The sequence below is a fragment of the Emys orbicularis genome, chromosome 2 (assembly GCF_028017835.1).
Source record: "Emys orbicularis isolate rEmyOrb1 chromosome 2, rEmyOrb1.hap1, whole genome shotgun sequence".
Lineage (NCBI taxonomy): Eukaryota > Metazoa > Chordata > Testudines > Emydidae > Emys > Emys orbicularis.
The window spans coordinates 204420620-204444729 of NC_088684.1; the positions used below are offsets into that span (position 1 = coordinate 204420620).

General features: G+C 39.9%; 1 protein-coding gene across 1 annotated transcript in view; it reads left to right on the forward strand.

The window, feature by feature from the left end:
- The window catches only part of ELMO1 (engulfment and cell motility 1), a 476091-nt gene that overhangs the window by 245162 nt on the left and 206819 nt on the right, over window positions 1-24110 (forward strand). The window contains exon 16 of the mRNA XM_065398227.1: window positions 1141-1249. Within this exon, the coding sequence (XP_065254299.1) occupies window positions 1141-1249 (109 nt within the window). The remainder of the gene's footprint in view (window positions 1-1140; window positions 1250-24110) is intronic.

Sequence of the window (24110 nt, forward strand, 5' to 3'; positions counted from 1 at the left end):
CACCAAGTAGAGAGCAGTGTCTGGACACCTGTTTCTTAAGTAAATTGAGAGATCATCTGAGGTACTATGGTACTTACGAAAAATCTACTTTGGAGTATATTTTTCCTCTGGCCATGCAGTAGCTATTTAGGACATGTGCGTTGTTTCTTTTTTAAAAGCTGGTACGAGAGTTTGTTATCACAAGCCCAGTTCTTAGTGGAAACCTGTTTTGAATTTATTTTTGTTTTCTTTCATTTTCAGGCCCCATTTGTCCTGCTTTTTTTTGCAGTCAAAATGAGAAATGAGTCGCTCCCAGTTTATGCAAAATCTGTAGTATTCTCATAAATAATATTCTACTCTCTGTACAATGATATTTTTAGACCATCTGTAATGGTTGGGATGGCTCTGTCCAAAATAAGAGTTACATAACTTCACAAAGTGCAGAATTTATTTAAAAAAAAACATTGTGTTCCACGGCTTTTTCACTGTCATGTAGCAGATGGCCAAAAGACTTGTAGAGCTTGGTTGTGCTACATTTGTAGCCTTTATAGTGAACTGTTCCTGAATAATTTACTGAAATTTAACCTGCATTATAGATACAATAAGCACATCTTTATACCCTATTATTTTCATATGACTTAAATAGGCTTTATGGGTATAGGCCTTTATGAACCCAGAACCCAAGTGTAAATCTTATTCTTATTTTTAATAGTTCTATTTATTTTTAAAAAAATCTAATTTCCTTTCACAGCACACACAAAATTAAATGTAAAAATGATCAGCTCCTTTGCCACTGGTTTCTATTCCGATTTGTGCATGTACAGCTGGAACCAGAGCAACAATGTTCTATTGGAATGACAGTGCTTCAGAAATGGGCGTGTTTGAACGTGGGGGACCATTGGCTGTGTTTAGCTCAGCAGCAGTAAAATGGATCAGAACATATCTTTCTTTCTTTCCACAGATTTCCCCCAAAATAATCTTGATGTTATTTATTTTTCTAATATCTAGGATGAAAATCCTGAGTTTATGAGAACAAAGTGACTTTGTGATTTAAATAACTAAGGCAATCAGATGTTCACTGTATATGCTGAGCATAGAGGACATTTCTTCAACACACATGTTGTCCAAATAAATCAACTTCCATTTTTATTTCCACTTCAGATTGTCTTGGAAAACAGCAGCCGAGAAGACAAACATGAATGTCCCTTTGGCCGCAGTAGCATCGAGCTGACAAAGATGCTGTGTGAAATCCTGAAAGTAGGAGAACTACGTAAGTCTAACCTATTTATTTAACCAAACGTTTCAGTTTAAGATGAAGAGCTGTGTGATTCTTTTCATTGTTGTCCCAAAACTATTTTTCTGGTGGTGATGCATGGGTCCCCAGTTGTCTCAGAGTAGATTGAATGCTACATAAGTTTGATTCAGTAGAAGCGTTTGCCATTGTGATCCTGTTTTCTATATGCTTATACATTGGGTATTGTACCAATTGCAACTTGCTGTAGTAATTCCAGTGTTTTTTGGCAAATTGTGTGCATTACCAAGTGTGGGTGTAATACGGGAAATGGGCATCCTGACTGTAAATCCTTTCAGACATTTAACAAGGCTGTTGTTAGTGCATTAGGGTTATTATACTAGCTATCTGTTGGTGTTATGATTCAGTAGGTGGCATAGTCCCCTCAAAGTCCATACTGAACCGGTGCCCCAGCAAGATACTTCCAGAACACTGTGCCGCTGGAGGGTACTGTCTTTTGGTTGAGAGATAATATCAAGATCCTGGCTACTTGTGGTCACTGAAAGATCCTCTGACTTTTGCATGATTATGGTGGTAACTCCAGTGTTCTAGGGCAATTCTAACTTGGGTAATTACATTCTTCCTATTTAAATTTTCTCTTCAGTTGAATAAAATATTATATTCTTGACATGCGGTTGTAAATTGTACAGGGTTGCTATGTGCTGCTGGACAGTTGTTAGCTTTTTATCCAGAGATAGATACATTTTGGGGGTGATGTTCAGGTTCCCCACATAAACGATTCAATATTGCAGCCCTTACTTAGGTTGCTGAATGCTTTCTCATGTGAGCAGTCCCACTGATTTAACGAGGCTACACATGTACATTTGCACAAGTATGCAGGGCCAGATTTCCAGTTAGGCACAGTAGGCGTGCCTAGGGGTGCTGGCATTCTAGGGGTGACTAAAAGTTAAAAGTGGGTTAAAAGTTTCATTTTTTACGGAAAACACGAAGGTCAGCTGTAGGCAGGTGTGTGTGTGTGCTGAAGATGCTGTGCCTAGGGGCTCGTATGGTGTAAACCTGCAAGTAAACCCATAGTTTGTAAATACATTACAGTATTTAAAGCTCTACATAAATGTCAGCTATTACATACATCATTTACTATAATAGTGCACTGTAGAATAACAAAATTACAGTAGAAAGTTAATGATATAATTTCAAGCAGTTTACAATTAGTTTTGAGTACTATACCTATATAGTTTTTCTCTGTTTACATTTATCATTTTCATTTCTTAATTAGTATAGTGTAGCAACGTATGACTCAGTGCATTGTGTATCATTTCGGTTACAAATCAGTATTATTATCGTTCCTGTCTTTGCCAACAGACATTGCCACAGGTTCCATTTCCATACAGCCTAAGTTGGCAGCACAACTTTGCCATTGAATTTCTACCGCACACATTCTTTTTCTACATTCTCTATGCTAACGTCTTTCCTTTCCTCTTGCCCCCGAGCCCACTGCGGCAGTGTGCAACAAAACTGAGGAAGTCAGAAAAGCGAGAGCTAATGGTTATAAGTGTTACTTTGGTGGTTGTTCCCACAGGCTCTGCAACATAAATCAGAAGTTCAATTTAAAAAGTATGATTTGGCTGATACTTCATCTAATGCTTTTAAGAGCAGGATGCCAAAAGAACAGTACACCAAAGGCGAAATTCTTCCCTGTGCAGAGACTAGCCTTGTGCTGGCCCATCACTTAAAGCCTTCAAAATAGCTGCTTAGACTGTATGCATCCAAGATAATAACATAGTATCAGTTTTGAATTCCAGCATTAAAACCCCCCCACTGAACAGTAGAAAAGGATCAGTAAATGAATAGTTCAGACTACAGACTGTTATAGAACTACTGTAATAGGACTGAAGAGACATGACAATTGTAGTTGGATATGCTGTCATGGGTGTCTCCCGCCCGAATAATCTTACTGCCACTGGCTAGGATATAAGACTGAAGAGTTTCATATGTGCAACTGCTGGCTTGTATGAAGTCTCTGCTGCTAAATTTTTTTGGGGGGAAATAATACGTTTTGATGATTTTCCATGATTTATATCCTGGTTTCTCCCCACTCAGTTGTTTGCCAGTGCACAATAACATCAGTAATCATTAGTACTAGTATAGCTCCTTCAAATGGTGATGTCACCATTCCACGTCAATCTTTTTAGCACCCTGTTTGAAGAGGTGCATTACAACAGAAAGATTGTGAGGTTGGTTTGTTTGTTTCCATTCACTTAAAAGTATTTTTTAATAAAAATGAATAAATAAAGAATTTTGTGTTAATTCTGTGGAGGTTTTAAAAAACCCTAATACATATTTGGTAGAGCATTTTGGAGGAAGGATTCAGGGAAGGCAGGGAAAGAGAGCAGTAAGAGATACAAACCTGGGAAAAGAGGGCAATACGAGGTATCAGGGATAGAATGTTTGGGGCAGAGAAGCAAAGGTTAAGAGAGTCTGGGTGGGCAGCAGGGAGTTGGCTTCTAATTAGAATGGGCATCATCTTGTATGGTACTATTCATTTCAGGGACGTGTAACTTCCAGAGGCTTTCACCGTTTGGGTTCAAAATTTTTCAATGTCTGGTCTTTGGGGGGCCAGATTGAGTAAGCTTTTGTTGTGTTTTGTTTTTTTAAAAAAAGTTTATTGTCAGTCCTATTTGAGCATGAAGATAAAGGAGGGGAAAATATATTTTTGGCATCTTAAAAAAAATCCTATCACCTTTGTGGAGGAGCTGTACCGCTAGAGACAGAAAGTTAATGTTTACCTAGGGTTGGGGGGTGGGGTCAAGCTATTGGGCAGGAGAGGGGAAAAGGATGGTCAGGTGATACGGGGGGGGGGGGGGAATCTATGGCCCCTCACTTTGAATGGCGCTCTGCAGTGCCTGCTGATCTATCCGTCTATCCTGTTGGTCACATTAGTATATCTAGTACCTCCCAGCAATAAGAATTAAACAGCAAATCCTATCACCTTTTTTGAGGAGCTGTACAGCTTAAAAGTGTGTGTACCTAGAAATAGCTCTTGCTGACGGGGAATTCCTTTTAATATCCTAGTGAAATTTGGTTTTGCTTTGATCAAGTTACAACTTGTTGAAAACTATATTCTGCACAATCAGAGTGTATTTTGCACAGGGTTCTTTTGTAAGTGTGTACATTATGTAGCCAAGGTTTAGTATTAAAAAGCATTGGGCCAATTCTTCAGTTGGTGTGTATTGCGTCTATGAAGCTACACTCATTCACACCAGCTGTGGATCTGGCCCATTGTGTAGTTAAATACTGCCTCGTAATGCATGCACATGGGTAAGCTTGAACATGCTGTGACAGTTCTTGACTTTTGAGTATCTAACTGTGCAGTCTTAGTGTTTTTAATATGGTTGTTTATGTGAAATTACAATTATAAGGTCATTTACAAAGCCATAATGAAATATAGTGTCTTATAACATTTACTGAAAAAAAAACCCCTCTAAAACAACATATGCAGTTGTATATGTCAGATCCTATGTGGTTAGCAGCCAAGTACCACTTTTGGTTTATTATGTTGAGAAGTACAAACTAGAACTGACATTTAGGAGAACATGTACGGAAACTTTCCTTTTCAATTGAAAATAGAGGCTGTGTTGCTGATCTGTAGTCTTAAAATCAGCAGTTACCGTCTAGGGCAAGGGTTGTCTCACAGTTAATGTTTTGTGTTTCAAAATGTGCATTCAGGCTGCAACTGTTTCTTCTTTAGAAATTCAGAGCTAGCCATTATTGTATAGGAACGCAGGTTTTTTTGTTTTTTTTTTACAGTTTCTAAAGTGTATCATTTAAAAGGCACAAAGAATTACTTTCTGCTCCTGAAATATTAAATGGTAGAAACTTTCTTTAAAGTGCAAAGTTGATAAATCATTCTTCATAAATAATGGACAGTCTAGTAGCTTTTGACTCTGATTATTTTCTGTTTGCTCCACTGTATTAAATACCATAAGATGATAAAAAGATAAATCCTGCATATCCCATGGACTTTTTTAAAGCACCCCACTCTTCCAAGCAGAGTTTTGAGGAGAAGGCTAAGTGCATACGTTGCGTTTGGCTTTTGGATCTGAATTTTTATTTGGTCTCATTCTCAAAGTGACTGACAACTTGTGAAATTAGGTTCCAGTTCAGCAAAGCATTTAAGCATATGCTTAAATCCAAATCCCAAATCAATGAAGCATAAGAACATTCTGCGTATGCTAAGTGCCTTGCTAAATCAGGTCCTCCAAAACAGGGCCGCTGAAATATTAAGAGAACGAGATTGGTATCTGTCTGTCCCTCTTACCCATTGGCCTCAGTGTGTCCTGAATAGGGACTGGGGCTGTGATAGAAGAGGATATTTCACATTAGTTACTAGTCTTATATTACAGCTGTTGTTGTGGGAAAGTTTAGGTTAAGAGAGAGGTTTTGCAGTTGGACCTGAACCTGATAAGGCCCGCAGTAACTTTGATTTCCTCAGTAAGGGAGGTTCGTCCCTTGGGATAGCTCTGTCTCATGGTACCATGTGTGTTCTACCAAGTTACCCTGGAAAGAGAGAGATGAGGTGGGCAAATCAATTGAAGGTCTTATCTAACCAAGATTCTCTCTCCCTCCCTCCCCCCCACACACAAGGCTCTGTGCATTGTGGGGTGCCATCATACAGTAGCACCCCTAAATCCACTGTGATAATCCTGCTCACGTTCCATGAGTCACTCGTGACACACCCATAGTAGCGGATTTGCCGACATTGTTGTGGTCCACATTACATGCATACATCATCCCAAATAGACTTAACTGAGAAGGCAGGAAGGGCAGACAGAACACTGAACTCCCCACTTCCTCCCCACCGGCCATGGGGTCTTGGGCACCCTCTCTCACCCCCTTTCCTTCCATTTTAGATACAAGTAACATGTGACCAAATGTGAATTGAACCTGAAATGTCTTTTGCTGCATTCTGATTCGCAATGCTGGATCTGTATTCACCAGGAGTTGGTGAAAGGAAGGAGGGGGGAAGGGTCAATTTCTCCTTGTTTAAGATCCAAGAAGTTTGGATCTGCATTCACCAGGGAATTGGTGAAAGGTTTCTCAAGGCTTCCCAGGGAGGGAATCCATCGAGAATGGTGGCAGCGGGACCAGAGCTAAGCTGGTAGATAAGCTTAGCAGTTTTCATGCAGGCCCCTACATTTGTACCCTAAAGTTCAAAGTAGGGATACAGCCTTGACATGCATAGCATAGGCCGGTAACCCCGCAAGACCTGTCTGCTTTGTGTTTGTTCAGCACCTTGCACAATGGGTTCCAATCCCGAGTAAGCCTTTTGGGTACTACCACAATACACAGTATAACATGGAAGGCCCAGAAGTGTTGCGGGGCACATCATAGACTTTAAGGCCAGAAGGGACCATCGTGCCAATGTAGTCACATTCTGCACATTGCAGGCCACAGAACTTCACCCGCCCATTCCTGTAATAGACCCCTAACTTCTGGATGAGTTACTGATGTCCTGAAATCATGATTTAAAGACTTTAAATTACAGAGAATCCACCACTTACTCTAGTGACCCAGGCCCCCCATGCTTCAGAGGAAAGCAAACCTCTCCTCCCCTGGGGACTCTGCCAATCTGACCTGTGGGAAGCATGCCTGCAAATTACCGTGACAATGAAAGCACAAGTGTCATTGGCATCTCACTAATCTTGCATGGATTCCTGTGGTAGAGATCCTGTGATTTTAGTTACTTGCTTCTTCTATTGAAGGACCCAACCTCTGAAATATAAACTGTGTATAGTTAAAACCCTGTTTTTGAAGGCTTTGGGGGATACTACAAAAATGTGTAAAACTGAGGTTGAGAAAATTGGGAGTCCTGAAGAAAGCTTAACCTTCAGTAATGAAGCTTCATGAGGGAGACTGTTGGGCACTTCAGATAGAAAAACAGATCTGGATGTAGTGAAATTTGTTGGAGATATGGGGTTTGCAAAATTCTGTAACAAGAATGTTATGTTAAGCATTTTGTACAACATGTCTCTGCTTTGATCCGCTTTACAAACATTCAATAACTTTTTCATCACCAAACCCAATTTTAGCAGGTAATTGGTGGTATCCCCAACTTTATTGAGGCAGTCAGGTTAAATGACTTGCTTATTGCCACAGAGGAAATTGATGTCAGAGTTGGGATGAAAACTGAGCAATTCTTTGTTTGCTATCCTGTGCTCAGACCACTAGACCATAGCCCCTTCTCTTGCATCATTAATTACTACTAGTATTTATTTTTTATACAAAATTGCTTCACCCTTTTCAATGCTTGTTGCTGGTTTTCCACATTTCAGTTGAAACTTGATATTAAACACAGTGCAACTGCCATGTTGACACTCACAAGAAGACACCAGACTCGTACATGAGTCTTTGTACAAATGAAAACTAAGGATTGCAGTGGTATATATTATGAAGGCAGTTTTTGTGCTGACTTTTCTCATTATTGGTACCAGATTTACATTCTAATGCCATTTATAAGCCTACCTTCTATGTGTGAGTAATTCTGTAGTAAGTCATGCCAGGCTTAGAGTAGTTTTTGAGTATATGGCAATAAGAGACAGATGTTGAACTCAATGTTTCCATTTAATTGTTTTGATGGGTGGCGGTTAGGGTCTGTTGAACAGATCTGCACTTAAATTTTACTACAAACCACCTGGGTTTATATCACTCATGCTGTATATCATCCTAGAGCTTGTGTTAAATATACAACTTTATCATTGGTATGATTTTTGTGTGTTTTTGTTTTCGTTTTAATTGCAGTGAATTCCATGCAGTCGTGCATTAGTGCTAATCTTGATTATTTTACAGGGTTGTTTTTTCTTGACACTTTTTTTAAGTGCCAGTATATTATTGTGACATTACCCAGTGTACATTCTGGACCGATGAACAGCTATGTGCTCTGAGTTCTCCAACCTGGAGTGCTTTTTACACTGCTTTGCTGTCAGCTCACATTCTCCCAGCTCTACTGCAACAGTGCTACAGCCAGCCACACATGAATTACACTGCAGGAGCAACACCAGCAAATTCCAAGTCCCAGACTTTCCCCCAGAAATGTGCATCTTGTACTGCCCAGCTCTCTCCTGGACCATACAAGCGCTCATGAAGTCTGTCATGTTATTAATACAAAATGATATGCACAAATCCTGTTATCCCAAAAGGAGCTTCCCAAACACTTCAATCCAAACAAACTATCTAGATAAAAACCATAAAACAAATTTGTTAACTGCAAAAGGTAGATTTTAAGTGCTTACACGTAATGAGGCATAAAAGTCAGAATTGGTTACAAGAAAATAAAAGTAAATTGCAACTAACGCCTAACTTAACAAGCTAGAGTGAATTTAAAGGAAAGGTCTCCCTCACTACATGTCTTTTAGCAGTCTTACTGGCTGAATCTTTCAGTCAGGATCCCTTCCCCAGTCCACAACTGTTGCCTTTCTTCTTCAGGTGTTGTGGATGCCGTGGGTAGAGAGAGAGGAGGAATCCTGTGGGCATCTCCTCTCTCCTCTTTACAGATCTTTCTCTTCTTTAAGAATCATCTCAAATTGAAGTGGGGAGGGATAGCTCAGTGGTTTGAGCGTTGGCCTGCTAAACCCAGGGTTGTGAGTCCAATCCTTGAGGGGGCCATTTAGGGATCTGGGGTAAAAATCCATCTGCGGATTGGTCCTGCTTTGAGCAGGGTGTTGGACTAGATGACCTCCTGAGGTCCCTTCCAACCCTGATATTCTATGATTCTATGAAATTCAGGAGACAGAAAGTCTGTGTGGATGGGAACTCCCAACTGTTTCTTTGTCAAGATGTAGATTTTCACCCACATCCTCTTTCCTGCCAAAGAATGGCCACTTAACCAGGTGATGCTCCATTTGATTTTGCTAACACCTGGCTGAGGTGTTGGCTAGCCTTTTGTTCCTGGGGAACTGGTTTGTGGCTGCTCCCCCCAGACTCAGAATATATCTAGTAATACCATACAGAGGAATCCTACAGCTTTACTTGCAATGTTGCCACACACATTTTACCTGGGAAATAATGATCAGCAAATTATGAGTTTTCAAATGATACCTCACAAGGCATACTTTGTACAAAATTTATCATAGTCCTGTAAAAGGGGTGAACATAGGGGTACAGACTGTCACAATTTTAATACCCGTTTGATTTGGAGTTGATACCGTTAGTATACAGACTTTTGGCTTTCTCTCTCTAGTTGTTGTCCAATCTAATGGATTTCCATGCTGCAGAACTGAAAGAGTTTAGAAATTCTTACAGATCCAGTGTCATTTTGTCAAATAAAATGTGTAGGGGGTTTAGGAGGTGTAGAGTAGTCTGCATGGTTATGCCTGCTGAGATGAATGTAATCAAATCTCATGCTTCAGGGAGTAAGCTGATTGCTTCAGGGGTCAGGAAGCAATTTTTTCTTCATGCACAATCAACAACGTGCATTACGGTTTTATTTTTTTTCTTCTAAGTCTTTCTCTGATATAGAAAATATTGGCCACTGCAGAAATCAGCATATGAGACTTGATGGGCCATTTGGTCTGACCTGATACCGCAAATGCTGTAATTTTACGATTTTATAGCTACATTTTAAACTTTTTTCTTGCTTGTAACTTTATATGTTTTTTTCTTCCAAACATGAACAACATAAAGCCCCAGAAATATTGCAGAGAGATGAAAAAAATGGAGCTGTTCTTACGTTCCCTCCCTCAGTTACATTTTCACAAGGCTATGAAACTTGTACATGAGCCAATAAAAGTATGACAGTAAGATGGCAATTTTCTTATATAGATAAGGGAAGGTGAGGGAAAATAGAGCAGGTGCCCATGTCATCTTGGATTTGTTAGTTATGTCACTCTAACCTGGTAAATTAGTTAAACCCTTCAGCATCCTACTTCTTGCTTTTTTATGTTGCATTCATTCTGTTCATCCATCCCATAGGCCGTGGAGCCCGGGGGGTACTTGTGCCATGGCCTGATCACTTTTGGGCCAGACCAAACCTGAGTGGGCTGCAACCCTGTGTGCCAAGTGTGACGTTGTGCACTCTATATGGTTTTATAAAAATATGATAATAAGTGAATATAATGTAACTGGGATATACTTCATGCAAAAGGTCTCTTGTAAGGTATCATTACAAAGCTTATAATCTACTGAGTGTGATCATCCTATTTGTATAAATGTATCACTCTTGTATCTAAAACTAGAAATATAAAATATAACTCTGAGGGCCTACTGTAATTATGCAAAGTGTGGGCCATTAATGGTGGTTTGGAATCTTGATGACTCCCATTAACCAGGACCATTGTCTGCAGATGGCTGTGTTTTACCTGTGAGTCTTCCTGTATGTGTGTGTGCTGGCAAGTGGGTAATGAAGTCTTACATTGACATGTGATCATGTCACCTGAACTGGAATCCATCTTTAACCTGGTGCTTTTCCAGTGGGTGGGTGGAAACCCAGAGGGACAAAGGGTTCCCGCCTTATGCAAAAGATATATAAAGGGGTGGAACAGAACAAAGAGGGAGAGAGAGGAGCCATCATGAAGAATCCCCTAGCTACCACCTGAGCTGGAACAAGAGCTGTACCAGGGGAAAGAATTGTGCCCAGGCCTGGAAGGTGTCCAGTCTGAGGAAAAAACTTACTGAAGCATCTCTAAGGGTGAGATTATCTGTATTTAGTTTGATTAGACATAGATTTGCGCACTTTATTTTATTTTGCATGGTGACTTACTTTGTTCTGTCTGTTACTACTTGGAACCACTTAAATCCTACTTTCTGTATTTAATAAAATCACTTTTTACTTATTAATTAACTCAGAGTATGTATTAATACCTGGGGGAGCAAACAACTGTGCATATCTCTCTATCAGTGTTATAGAGGGCGAACAATTTGAGTTTACCCTGCATAAGCTTTATACAGGGTAAAACGGATTTATTTGGGTTTAGACCCCACTGGGAGTTGGGCATCTGAGTGCTAAAGACAAGCACACTTCTGTGAGCTGTTTTCAGGTAAACCTGCAGCTTTGGGGCAAGTAATTCAGACCCTGGGTCTGTGTTGGAGCAGATGGGAGTGTCTGGCTCAGCAAGACAGGGTGCTGGAGTCCTTAGCTGGCAGGGAAAATAGGAACAGGGGTAGTCTTGGCACATCAGTTGGCAGCTCCCAGGGGGGTTTCTGTGATCCAACCCGTCACACCAAGTTCCACTCACTCAAATTTGGAGGGGGTAGGTGTAGAAGCTCATGGGCTAGTGAATGTGGATGGGGTCCGACTTCTGGGGTGGGCACTTGAGAGGGGTAAAGGATGGTTAGGTGATGCGGGGGGAGAGAATCTATGGCCCCTCACTTTAACTGGCACTCTGCAGTGCCTGCTGATCCATCCATCTATCGGTCTATCCTATTGCTCCCATCACCATGATATCTAACACCTTCCAGTAATAACAATTCAACAGTAATTCAGTAATTCGAACAAAATGTTTCCTGCCATTACAATGGTCAGGAGAAGGGACAAAGCACTCTAAGCTGATCATAATTCTTAAGGGACTTTTGGACATTTATTACTAGCAGTTGATTATAGGGACAATAAATATGCTCATACCTTTTAAGGTGAAGCTGAGAGTTGATTCAATAAAATCTGAGCTGAATCTTGGCAAAATATATATATATATTTTTAAGCAAACAACCTCTCTTCCCATGCGGTCAGTAGAGCTGTTCAAGCTGCCATGAGGCTTTATCTGTGAGAGGCCCTTGACTTTGGAACTTGCTCCTGTCCTTGTTCTAACTCTTAACCTTTAGGGTACACTGCAAAGCCCTTCTGCAATGCAGTAGCCAAAAGGGTTATTGCGATGCATGGCTGTATACATGCGGCGGAGTAGCGAGGACAAATAGGGAGGTGTATAATGGCATTGGTGAGGCAGATACTGGAATACTTCACACAGTTCTGGTGTCCACATTTTTTAAAAGGACATGAAAAAATTGGAGAGGGTGCAGAGAAAAGCCACATAAATGATTTGAGGAATGGAAAAATTTGGCTTACAGTGAGGACCTTAAGGAATTCAGTCTGTTTAGCTTATCAAAAATGAAGACCAAGAGGTGACTTGTTTACAGGGTACAAGTACCTTCCTGGGGAGTAAATACCAGGTGCTAAAGGGCTCTTTAATCTTGTGGTGAAAGGCACAACAGAACCAATTGCTGGAAGTTAAAGCCAGAGAAATTCAAATTAGAAGAAAAGCACACATTTTTAACCATGCAGGTGACTAACCACTGGAACAAATTACCAAAAGAAGGAGTGGATTCTCCATCTCTCAAGATTAGATGTGTTTCTGGAAGATATGGTTAGTCAAGCACAATTTATTGGGGTCAATGCTGGGGTAACCGTCTGAAATGTATGATACAAGAGGTAAGACTAAATGATGGTCTCTTCTGGCCTTAAACATCTATGAATCTATTCTCCTTGGATTTTGGAGAAAGGAGAGACGTGAGGAATGTTGGGACAGAAGTTTATTTTCTACCAATCCATTGGCAAAACTGATGGCATGCTAAATAGTAACAATTGTATTTTTAAATATTCTCACAAGTCCCTGGAGCAGTAGTTTAGGCCCCTCTTATCTTTTATTTAAAAAAAAATAGATCAGGAGAAATAATGAAATAAATGTCAACACAGATAGTCCAACAAATGGAAATATTCAGCTGAAAGAAATCTGATTATTGCCATGGATACAGGTTTGACTGGAATAAGATCCCCAAATGTCACCCATCTTGCAAACTGAACCTTTTCTGAGCATCAGATGAATTAACTTTTTTTATTTTATCTCTTGTGCACCTCTGCACTTCTTGGTTCCTGTGGGGATAGAAAAAAGAGGTAATGCAAGTACAGCAAGAAAAGCTCTTTTCACAATATTTCTGGCCTGCCCAGAAGAAGGAAGCAACGAAAATCTTAAAGTAGCATCTAGGCTTGTGAAATAACTACTGTGGTTCTGCAGATTAAAGAGATTCAGATAGCTGAGACGTGCAGCCAAACTTTTTGGTGTTTAACTGAACCAATCTTTGAACATTTTAAGTTTTGCCCATTGCTCACTGCTGCCTGAAAGATTAATGCTATGCAAATTGGACTTCAAAGCAAAATTGTCTTGAAATCCATTCTGGACCTTCTTTCCTCACTTACGTGATTAATTTCTAAGTACAGCATTAATAAAAATAGTCAGGGCCCCATGTATTCTGCAGCCAGTTGAGCCTAAAATTTACAGTAAGATTCTTGGATTTGACAACACTTTTTCGTGGCAGATTGGAAGGTCTGATGCAGCTTCATTTAAAATAAATATAGCTTGTTAATGAATTAAATATCATACTGAACAACACACTCAGTACAGTAGCCCTGTGTTGTTTTAATGATTCCATTAAATGTATTGTAATGCTGTTTTTGATACGCCAGAGACTTTTATATTCACAATGAGTAAGAGTTTTCTTTTTACAGCTGGGAAGAAGACAGTTGGGGCTTTTGGCACCTGCGGAGATATGGGAGACAGTTTGGGATTGTGGGCTAAACATGTCAGCGGATGTTTCTGCTAAAATGATCAGCAGTGGTATAATTAACAATACGTGGATTCGGGGGCACGGTTCTGAGGCTGAGGGATGGATTCCACAGCAAATTCTGCAGAATTCACAAGCCCTGAAAATAATATCCTGTCCCCTGTGGGTTGATTTCCCTATCACAGAAACCAGCAGCACAACTGTGACTAACTGGCATCCTTATTATTAGTTTCAAGGACTCACTGGACATGAAATATATGAATTTACCACTTACCATTAGATGTGGTCTTCACAAGCCAAGTTTCAGACACATTTGCAGGATGCTACAGGAAAGCTTGCACTTCGAATGCCTATGCAGTAACTGTTCTGTGCATTAATAGAGGGATTCCCTCTCAGGAGTGGTTTGGCTGACCAGATTGCGTTAATAAGAGACTTCAATAAGATGGTATGAATTTATTCAACAAGTATCTTTTGATATTTTTTAAAGACACAGGATGGGTGAAGTAATATCTTTAACTGAACCAACTTCTATTGGTGAAAGAGACAACCTTTCGAGCTTACACAGAACCCTGTAAAAGCGGCTCAGAGTGTCACAGCGAGATACAAGGTGGAACAGACATGAAGTTAATACATGTTGCAAGAGATCATTTAAGGTGAAGTGGGTATTGTTTGTTCTACAGTCATAGGACAAAGGAGGTTTAGTGGATTACAGATTGTTGTAATGAACCATAAATCCAGTGTCTTTATTAAGTCCATGATTTTTGCTATCTAGCATAGTTATGCATTTAAGTTCTCAGGCTTGTCTTTTGAAGGTTTCCTTTGAGGATGGGGAATGAGAGATCAGATATGGAGTGATCATGGATGATATGCTGTTTTGTCTTTTACCATTTTTCTGTGCAAGTTCACTCAAGAGGATAGTAATTGTCTCATTTCACCCACATAATTGTTGTTGGGGTAGTTAGTGCACTGGATGAGGTATACCACATTTTGTGACAAGCATGTGCAGAACCCATGGATCTTGAAAGTTATATTATGGGGTGTATTGATCATTGTTGCAGTGGAGATGTAACTGCAGGTTTAGCATCTGTTGTTATGGCAAAGTCTGGTGCCTCTTTGAGTTGATGTCTCCTGGACTGTGGGGGACCTTGGGCCTGATGATGAGGTTGGGAGGTTATTTGAAGGTGAGAAGAGGTGGTTCAGAAACAATTCATTTCACAACGTGGGTCATAATTGTTTAATGATCTCTCGGATGGGTTCCAATGTGGGGTGGTAGGTGACAAGTAAAGAATTTTTTCCCCCTGTATTGAAGCAGGTTCTCCTGGGGTATTTGGGTGGCCTGTTCCATGGTGTGATCTACTTATCTATTGGAGCATATTCTGTGGTATCTGAGTGCCTGGCTATGGATAACAGATTTCTTGGTGTGTTTGGGGTGCGTACTAGATGTGTGGAGGTTAGCGTGGTGATCTGGGAATTCCTTGTGTATAGTTGTCTGTAGGGTTCTATTGTTTAAGCTGGTCATGGTGTCGAGGAAGTTAATGTTGGTGTGGGACTGTTCTAGAGAGAGTATGATGGATGGGTGGTGGTTGTTGAAGTTGTAGTGGAAATCTATGAGGGAGATTAGGTCATCTGTCCAGAGGATGGCAAATATCAGATCTCAGATATATTATTGGTGCATTTGTCCAGAAATTCTTCAAGGTGGCCCATGAAGAGGTTGGCATAGTGGGGAGCCATCCTAGTATCTATGGCTGTTCCCATGGTTTGGACAAAGTGTTTGTTGTTTAATGTAAAATTGTTATGAGTGAGGATGAAATGGATGAATTTGCCAATGTGTTTGGGTGGATATCTGAGTGTTTTCCATTTGTTTTGAAGATATTTGAGGCAGGCAGCAATGACATCATTGTGAGGGATGTTGGTGTACTGGGAGGTGACATCCATGGTGGCAAGGAGGGTCTGCTGAGGGAGGTTGTTAATGTTGCACGATTGTTGAAGAATGTTGGTGGTGTCCTGGAAGAAACTGGCCCTTTGTGTGGTGAGTAGTTTGAGGATGGTTTCTGAGAGTCCTGCTATTCCTTCCGTAAGAATGCCATGAGCCAGATATGATGGATTCCCATGTTTGTGTATCTTGTGAAGCATGCAGACAGTCCCTTGGGTCTGTTATGAATATTTAAAATTCAAACTATTGTGCTTATTTGTGATTGATCAAAGGAGTCACATGGTATTGTTTGTTACTTGAGCTGATGACTGTGAGAAGGCTTCTGCATCGATATTTTTGTGTGTGTGCATGCTCGCATATGTTTCTGTGTGTGTGTACTCACACGTGCACACACACACACACACACACACACACACACACACTTTGAGCCAATGCTAATATACTCAATTCCTGCCACAGACTCCCTGTGTGACCTTGTGCAAGTCACTTGCAGCCTGGTCTAACACCCATTGACACTGGTGGAAAGACTCCTTGATTTCCATGGGCATTGGATTTGACCCTTAATCTCTGTGTCCCCCATGTGTACAAGGGAGATCATAATCTGTCTTTTCTCCCACTCATTGCCTGTCTTATCTATTTAGGCTTGTGGGGGGTGGCAGAGGCTGTCTTTTACTCTGCCTTTGTAAAGTGCCTAGAAGAATGGGTCCTAGATATCAGTTAGTGTCCAGGTGTTACTGTAATCCATTAAATAATAGTAATGCATGTATCTTTTGAAATTTGCTTTGTGTGAACACTTTTACTGGGACAAAGTGATCACTCATAGTTCCCAGAAAGCTAATGCAACATGTGTCAACGTGACCAAAGTATAAGCCTCTGAAGGTTTTTAACAAAATCTTAATTTGTTTTCCTTAAATTATCTTTTCTTTTGTGGCATCATTTAGTTCTGAAGTATCCAACTTAACTGTACAAATGTTGTTATAATTCTTTGCCAATAAATCTTTTTGTTTCTGCAAGTAAAACTAATATAGATGAGTAATCTGAAAATCTGGAGCTGTACCCTGAGACTGGTACAACAATTAGGACAGATACTTAAACTCTGGGACATTGATGTTGCAGTGCATTTTGAAGTATCATCTATCACTTTAATTTCTGTTCAGACATTCTTCCTAATGAAAAGCTTAAGAAAAATTAGCTTCTAACAATTAAACTTCACTTGCCCTTCTCAGGGATCAATAGATCAGCTTTAGCCATGACAAGAGAAAGCTACAGACCCTCAGGCTTTTACAGATCTTAAAGATGTTTATGTTCATCTTAAGTTTCAATGTTGCTGGATCAGTAAAATAAAAGCAGGGCCATGTGGCTTTTTATTTTGCTTTGGTTTATAGTGAACAGTATCAAAGGAGAGAGCACATTGGGCATTCATAAAAAGTGGACCTTTATAGCTTTTATTGTTTGCAATATATATGGCAGTGGTGGGCAACCTGCGGCCTGCAGGCCGCACACAGTCCATCAGGGTAATCTGATTGCGGGCCGCGAGACATTTTGCTGACATTGACCATCTGCAGGCACGGCCTCCCGCAGCTCCCAGTGGCTGGGAACGGTGAACCGTGGCCACTGGGAGCTGTGGGAAGCAGGTTGCCCACCACTGATATATGGCGTTCTTTGTGCATAGGTGGGAATTATCACAAATGTTGCAGTAACTGTTTAAATGCTTAATTGTGCATTTTTAAGGACACTCAATGTATATGTGGCAAGAAATCTATCCTACTGTTGGACACTTATATCCCCTCACACTGAAGTTGGATCATAAACATCTCCCATGATACTACGCACTCAAATTCAACAAATACTTTTAATGTAATCTTTTCAACATGTAACTCCAGTATTACTACTGAAAAAAAAGAAGAAATGTTAATTTTACTGCCACATAACAAAAAGTCTATTTTCTTAAAGTAGTCACATGTGCAATTAGAAAATATAAATATGACATTGTGTGTCAAAACTGAGATTTTAGGTGAAATACTGTCCTCATTGAAGTCAATGGGAGTTTTACCATAGACTTCAGTGTATTCAAGATTTCAGTCCATCTTTTTGAGGATTGGAGTCGGATCACAAAATGTGTATAGTTTTCCAGTTTATTATAAACCTGTTTTTCTTTTCTTTGCATTCCCCATCAGTCTTTGTTTTTCACAGACTAAGATTAAGTGGCTCCAAATACATTAATTGGTGCACACACACACTGGGGACAGGCTGTCAAACTCAAAGGAGCCATAATTCTTTCTTGCAAGCTGTTGGGCCTGAGACCAAAACACACCTGCACCCTAGATAAATATTAGATGTATGACTCGCTATGCTGATAAGTAATTTGAGGGCTATAATTATCTTCTACCTACTGCAGCAGCCTCTCACAGTAGTCAGTTGAGTATATCAGTTGATGCGCACATGCAAACACACATACACACACGCTTTCTGTCCGAAGACGGGCTGTGAGATGCAATTCTGGCTCCCGTGCGAGCTTTGGGATATGAGAAGAAAATAGAACTGTTATTTGGAAAGTTGTTAGAAGTGTGTTTTCAAGTGTTTGTTCCTCCCAGCATGAGGCTTTCTCCCAAGGCATAGAGCAGGAGATGGGGAGAGATCTCACATCTTTGAGATCCTGGGTGCCTTTGTCCTTCTCCTCCTGTCTCTCTTTGACCATCCTCAGCTGACAAGCTGAACCCACTTGTTGCTTGATTAATCACCTGGTACTTACTCAATTATCTCATTTATAAAAAAAATTATTGACTTGTAACCATATAAGGCGCATATGTTCATCTTTTAATGCAAAAAGTATGCTTTCCTCAGTTGAGCCGTCAGCAAGCTTTCTATATCTGGTGTGGAATACACTTTATCCTCATCCATACTAGTGGCTAAATTTTGTTCAGCTGTAGTTTAGGGTGGGGAAGAGGGAGCCGTGTTTGATAGTGGAAGTCCAACATGGCAGGATTTCTAGGGTAGGCATAACTTTTCAGTTCAGGCTGAATTAGAACTTTCAGGAAATAGGAGGTATGCTACTAGCCTTCCCTAGACAGGAAGTTTTGCCTTCAAAAAAATATCTAACCAAGAGGCTGGATCATAGCATGGGAGAGTTGCTATTAGGAGAGTCGGGCTAGTGAAGGGATTTTTCACAGACTAGATGGCAACGTTTTTTTTAAAGGAAAAAAACCCCGGTGATTTGGGGCTGTACTAAAGACTAGAGCTGGTTGTAAAATGCGTGTCTTTCCACTGCAAATTTTGATTTTTTTTCATTTGAAAACCAAAAATTTTCAGCTGAAAACTGGTTTTGGTTAAAAAATTTTGACTTTCAGGTTTTTGGTTTTCCAATAAAAAGTTAAAAATTTCTGAGAAAAGCAGACACTTTCTGCCAGAATTTTTGTACATTCGAAAATCCAATTTTCCATCAAATCAAAATTTGGATGAAATTTTTTCAACCAGTCCTAGTAAGGGCTTAAAAAGCAAGTTGGCTACTTATTTCTTGTTTATAAAATATAGAAGGTGGTCGTGCTTGGGTGCTCAAAGAGATGACAGTACCACTACTGTGGAAGAAAGCATGTCTCTGTGCTCTCAGCTGGCGGAGCAAAGTGACTGTTCTTGTTTGTGAGGAATAATTAATATACACCTTTAAAAAGGAGAGATTAAATTTTAAACACAATTTAGCCCTATGTCTTTTGGCTTCATCTCCCTCAATCACCATTATTCACTAAGATACACGGTATAAGCTGATTATATGAATACATCTCCTGCCGTTGCCAGCTGAAAATGCTGATAGAATTCAGCTTCATTCATAAGTAGCAAAGAGGGTAGGCAGTGACTGGCCGTGTGTGAATTACTGCAGTGAGGCCCAATCTACTTGCAGGGCCGGAAACGCCATTTAATTTTCATATATTAGCCAGTGATAAGGGAAGCACGTGGTCTGGAGAGGCCAGGTGAATTGATACCTCATGGGCACATGTTGATATTTCATTTGCTGTGCTCTTATTAGCATTATTCAAAAATCTCAGAGGATTGTCTGGGAGGAATACTTCAGAGAAGTGCTATTCAGAGATGAGTACTGGCAGCAAGTTTTCCCTGTTACAGTCAGGAATTCTAACTCTTTAGTTTTGAAGAGTTTGGCAGCCTATTTTGTTTAGCATTTTTAAAATACATTTTTCTTATGTTTGAAAATAGAATATTTAATTTTTAAATACACATCCAAAAATACATGATTTGCATTGTGGGTGCTGTAGATACTTTCAACATTTTGCATTTCCAGACTCTCTCTTTTAACTGTGCCGTCATAATGTTGTGTTAAAGTAATTTTTTCTCTGTTTAAATAGTATCTGATAGTTTTTAGGAGCACTGGAGTTGCATTTCCCATCTTTAGCCTAATATTTGCATATTAAGAGATAATTGAAAAACATTATGTAAATGTTATGTAGTGGTGAATATATTATCAAATCAAATGGCCTTTAGGGGTAATTATAGCAAGCTGCTATGACAGCTAGGGAGCTGAACCTTGACTGTGTTTAAAATTTCACAGAGTTAAATATTAAGGGCTTGGTTTTATTTTGGTGCTTCCAACATTGCCAATGGAATGTTTTAATTTTAGGGGGGGAGGGGAGTGAGTTAATTTAATTAAGAATGGACTTTTTTAATGTTTTGCCTTAGAATATTTTTAATTGAAGGTTTCATATTACTTCAGTCTGACAGTAATTTGTACTGTAATTGCAGCTAGGAAAGGTTTTTAAAATGTACATATTGTACTTTTCTAAAGAGCAGAATGTTCAGTCTTCTCTGACTAACTTCTAGATTGGAGACCAATAGGTTGGAGACCAGATTAGAGGTAGACAATATTGCCACATCCCAAGCATTCAAAAATCATGAGTCAAACATCCACAAATCATGAGATTTTTTTTTAAATGAGGGTTTTTTATGTCTTCTGGTTTTTGAATCTTTAGAATACACCTGAGTCCCATTTTGCAGATATCCTCTGCAATTATGAGTGCCAGAAATTTACTTATTTTTTAAGTGGAAACTGAGACTCTCATGTATTCACTTGATTCCAGGAGCTAGGGCTTTAAGAAAAACACCAAATATTATGAAACTTGCAATAAAATTATGAGAGTTGGCAACACTCATAGAACCCAGCAGTGTAGTGTCCTACTGACAGAAAGGTGTGTGTGTGGGGGGAGATTTTCAAACACACCTAAGAGATTTAGAAGCACAAGACCCATAGAATGTATATTCCTTTGTCTTCCAAGAGTACTATAGTTACAGCATCGCTTTGCATTGTTCAACAACTAACAGAAATCAACTCGTCCTCAAATAGACAGGAACTTACAGATCATCTCAAACATACTGGAAGTTTTATTTTTATTACTAACAATGAATAAATAACCAAGCAGCTCCATCATCATCGTTCTCTTTCCTCCTCCTTTCCACCCCCAGATTCCAGAGGTGGGTGGTGACAGCTTGAAGAGATTAGAAGTATTTTCAGCTACCAGTCATTTTGAAGATTAAAACAAAATTTGAACGGCTTCTACTTGTCAGTGCTAAATGATGGGTTTTTTAGATGCTTTGGTAAAACTGCAACAGTTATTGTTGACTAAATCTGAGCAAGTACTGCAAAAAAATGTTTTCCCCTTAATTATTCACTCTAGTTTAAAAAAATTAAATTGCCTTAAATGTGCTCATGCCCCTCTTATTTTTCTATTATTTGAACTTTTGAGTGATTGAATGTTACTTGCACCAGTATAAATGAAAAAACAAATTTTTAGATGCTTGGGCAGGTACATCACAAGTGGTATATTTTTATAGCGGATGGGACACTGCTTGACATAGCAGAGGGATGGTGTTCCCCAAATGCCTCACCAGAGTCTTGGCATAGAGGCAATTAATCAGGCTAGACAAAGGTCTGACTTTACATTTAGAAACCAGGGCTCAAGTGTGTACATACACCCACACACACAACTACCGTTGCTTTTGTGGTAGAAAATTAAATGTAAACCTTACACTAATCTCATTTGTCTGGGCCTCATGCAATATCTTTGTTGCTCAGATAATAAATGATTACAATTTATCCTCATCTCATGGAGATCTCATCTCTCATCTCTCTCTGTCTGGGAGCTGTAAAGCCCCAGTGGCTTTGTCAAGATCCTCTTTCTCATAGTAAAATCTACGGACTCATCCAGTCAGGAAAAAAAACAATATCATATGACTTTCCTGACCTATCGCAACTTGCCATCACATTGTGCATGCTTGCTGCAAACTGTTTGTGCTCGAACAATAGAAAAACAAACTTGTAAAGTAAATTTGAATAACAAGCTCAAGGCAAATATGAGCTGCTCATGGATACAAAATGTTGCTGAATTAAATTTTTTTCTGGGGTGGGGGTGGGGTTGAGATTTATTAAAGGAGAAAAAAGATTAAAGAATCTAAAACTCTATGGGCTTGTCTACAAAACAAATTGTACTATTTTTATTTATACCAGTATAGCCCTGGGGAAGCCATATTCTGATATAGTTAGTGGCATGACTGTCCTAGTGTGGATAATGTTATACTAGTATAAAAGTTCTTATACCAGTGTAGCTTATTACCACAAAAGAAGAGGAATAAGCTATATTGGTATAAGGCACCTTTATACTGGTAGAACTGTGTCCACAGTAGCGGTTGTACTGCTATAACTATTTCAGTAAAAATTTAAATCCTAATCAACATAGTTACACCAGTATAAAATCTGTGGGACATCAGGTCTATTTTACATACCTCTTACCAAGGGCTTGTTTCAAAGACCATGATTCTGTAAATCAACTCAATAGCAGGGATGCATTTGCTCACACTACTTTCAAGATCATATTTCCTAACCACTCCAGAGTACTTGCTCCGAAGGGCATGCGTGGCAAAATTAAAAAACCAAAACAGATTTCCTACTCTGTCCAGTCTTGACTCCCATTAGGATTTAAGTAAGAAAAAAGGAGTCCAAAAATAGAGTAATCACCTGGGAAGAGAAAATAACAGTTAAGGTGATGTCGCCTTCTTTGCATAGCTTTTCTAAAGTAAACGGCTCTCCCTCAGCTGCGTCTTGCTTACTGGTAAACTCAGGCATATGACTGTTGTCACATGGTAGCACTTTGAGCCTGAGATGGAGTGAAGAGTGTATTCTTTGCTATGTTCTCTGCTCCAAACAGGAAAATAATTTTATTTAAAGTGATACCCTTCTGTATATGATCTTGAATATTAGGGGATTCTCACTGACGTCTACAATGAAATACTTCATGAGTCTTGTAGGACATCCATAGGAGAGGCGGTGCTAAAGAACCTGGGTTGGTGTCATCCATTTTATTGCAGAAGGAGGTTCTCCAACAACAATTTGGGGAAGTAAATGTTTTTCTCTCTCCCACTCATCATATCTGTCTGTTTGCAGAATAAATTAAATAAAAAAAGTAATAGAGGCTTTGTTTGTTTGTTTGTTTTATGACTCTGGCATTTCATAGCATTGACTCTGGCTGTGTTATGAGAATTCCCAGTAGTAAGTCTGCAGCATTTTTCCCTTTACCACCTGTGCTCCTAATGTTCTTTTGAATTTCATTACGGTCCCATCAGAGGTCTCATGAGCTCCATGCACTTTGAGCAGATTGATTACTGTATGCACTCTGGATTATGTGGTCTAAAGAACATGTATTTAATGTTTTGCTGGTGTATGAACAAAAAGTGGTGTGCCTTCAGATAGGGTAGAATCTATTCAGTGACAATAAATTAACGTTGATGAATAACCTACCTACCATTCTCACAGTTATGGTATCTTTTAATTACAGCGTCTTTGCCTGGTCAGATACAGAACCTTGTCCTCGTAAAGTCAGATTGAGGACATAGGCACTTAATCTTCATTGGTATTATTGGGTTAGTCTGTGTGTATAAATCATATCCCATCTTTTGGGATCTACTGCTAGAAAAACAGAAGTTAGATCACTCATCTCTGTCAGTTGTGTTAGGCATTAGAGCAGCGGTTCTCAACCAGGAGTGGGGGGCTGCGAGCAGTGCAAATGTTAGACTTCCTGGGGCCCAGGGCAGAAAGCCAAAGCCGAAGCCCCGCCCTGCAGGGCTGCAGCCCGGGGCTCTGAACCCTGCCACCTGGGGCTAAAGCTGAAACCTGAGCAACTTAGCTTTGTGGGGCCACGTATGTAGGGTTACCATTTTTCAACAATCAAAAAAGAGGATGGGAGGAGCCCCGCCCCCGTCCTGCCCTAGCCCCGCCCCTGCCCCTTCCACTCCCTCCCACTTCCCGCCCCTCTCAGAACCCCCAACCCTCCCCCCCACTCCTTGTCCCCTGACTGCCTCCTCCTGGGACCCCTGCCCCTAACTGCCCCCCAGGACTCCACCCCC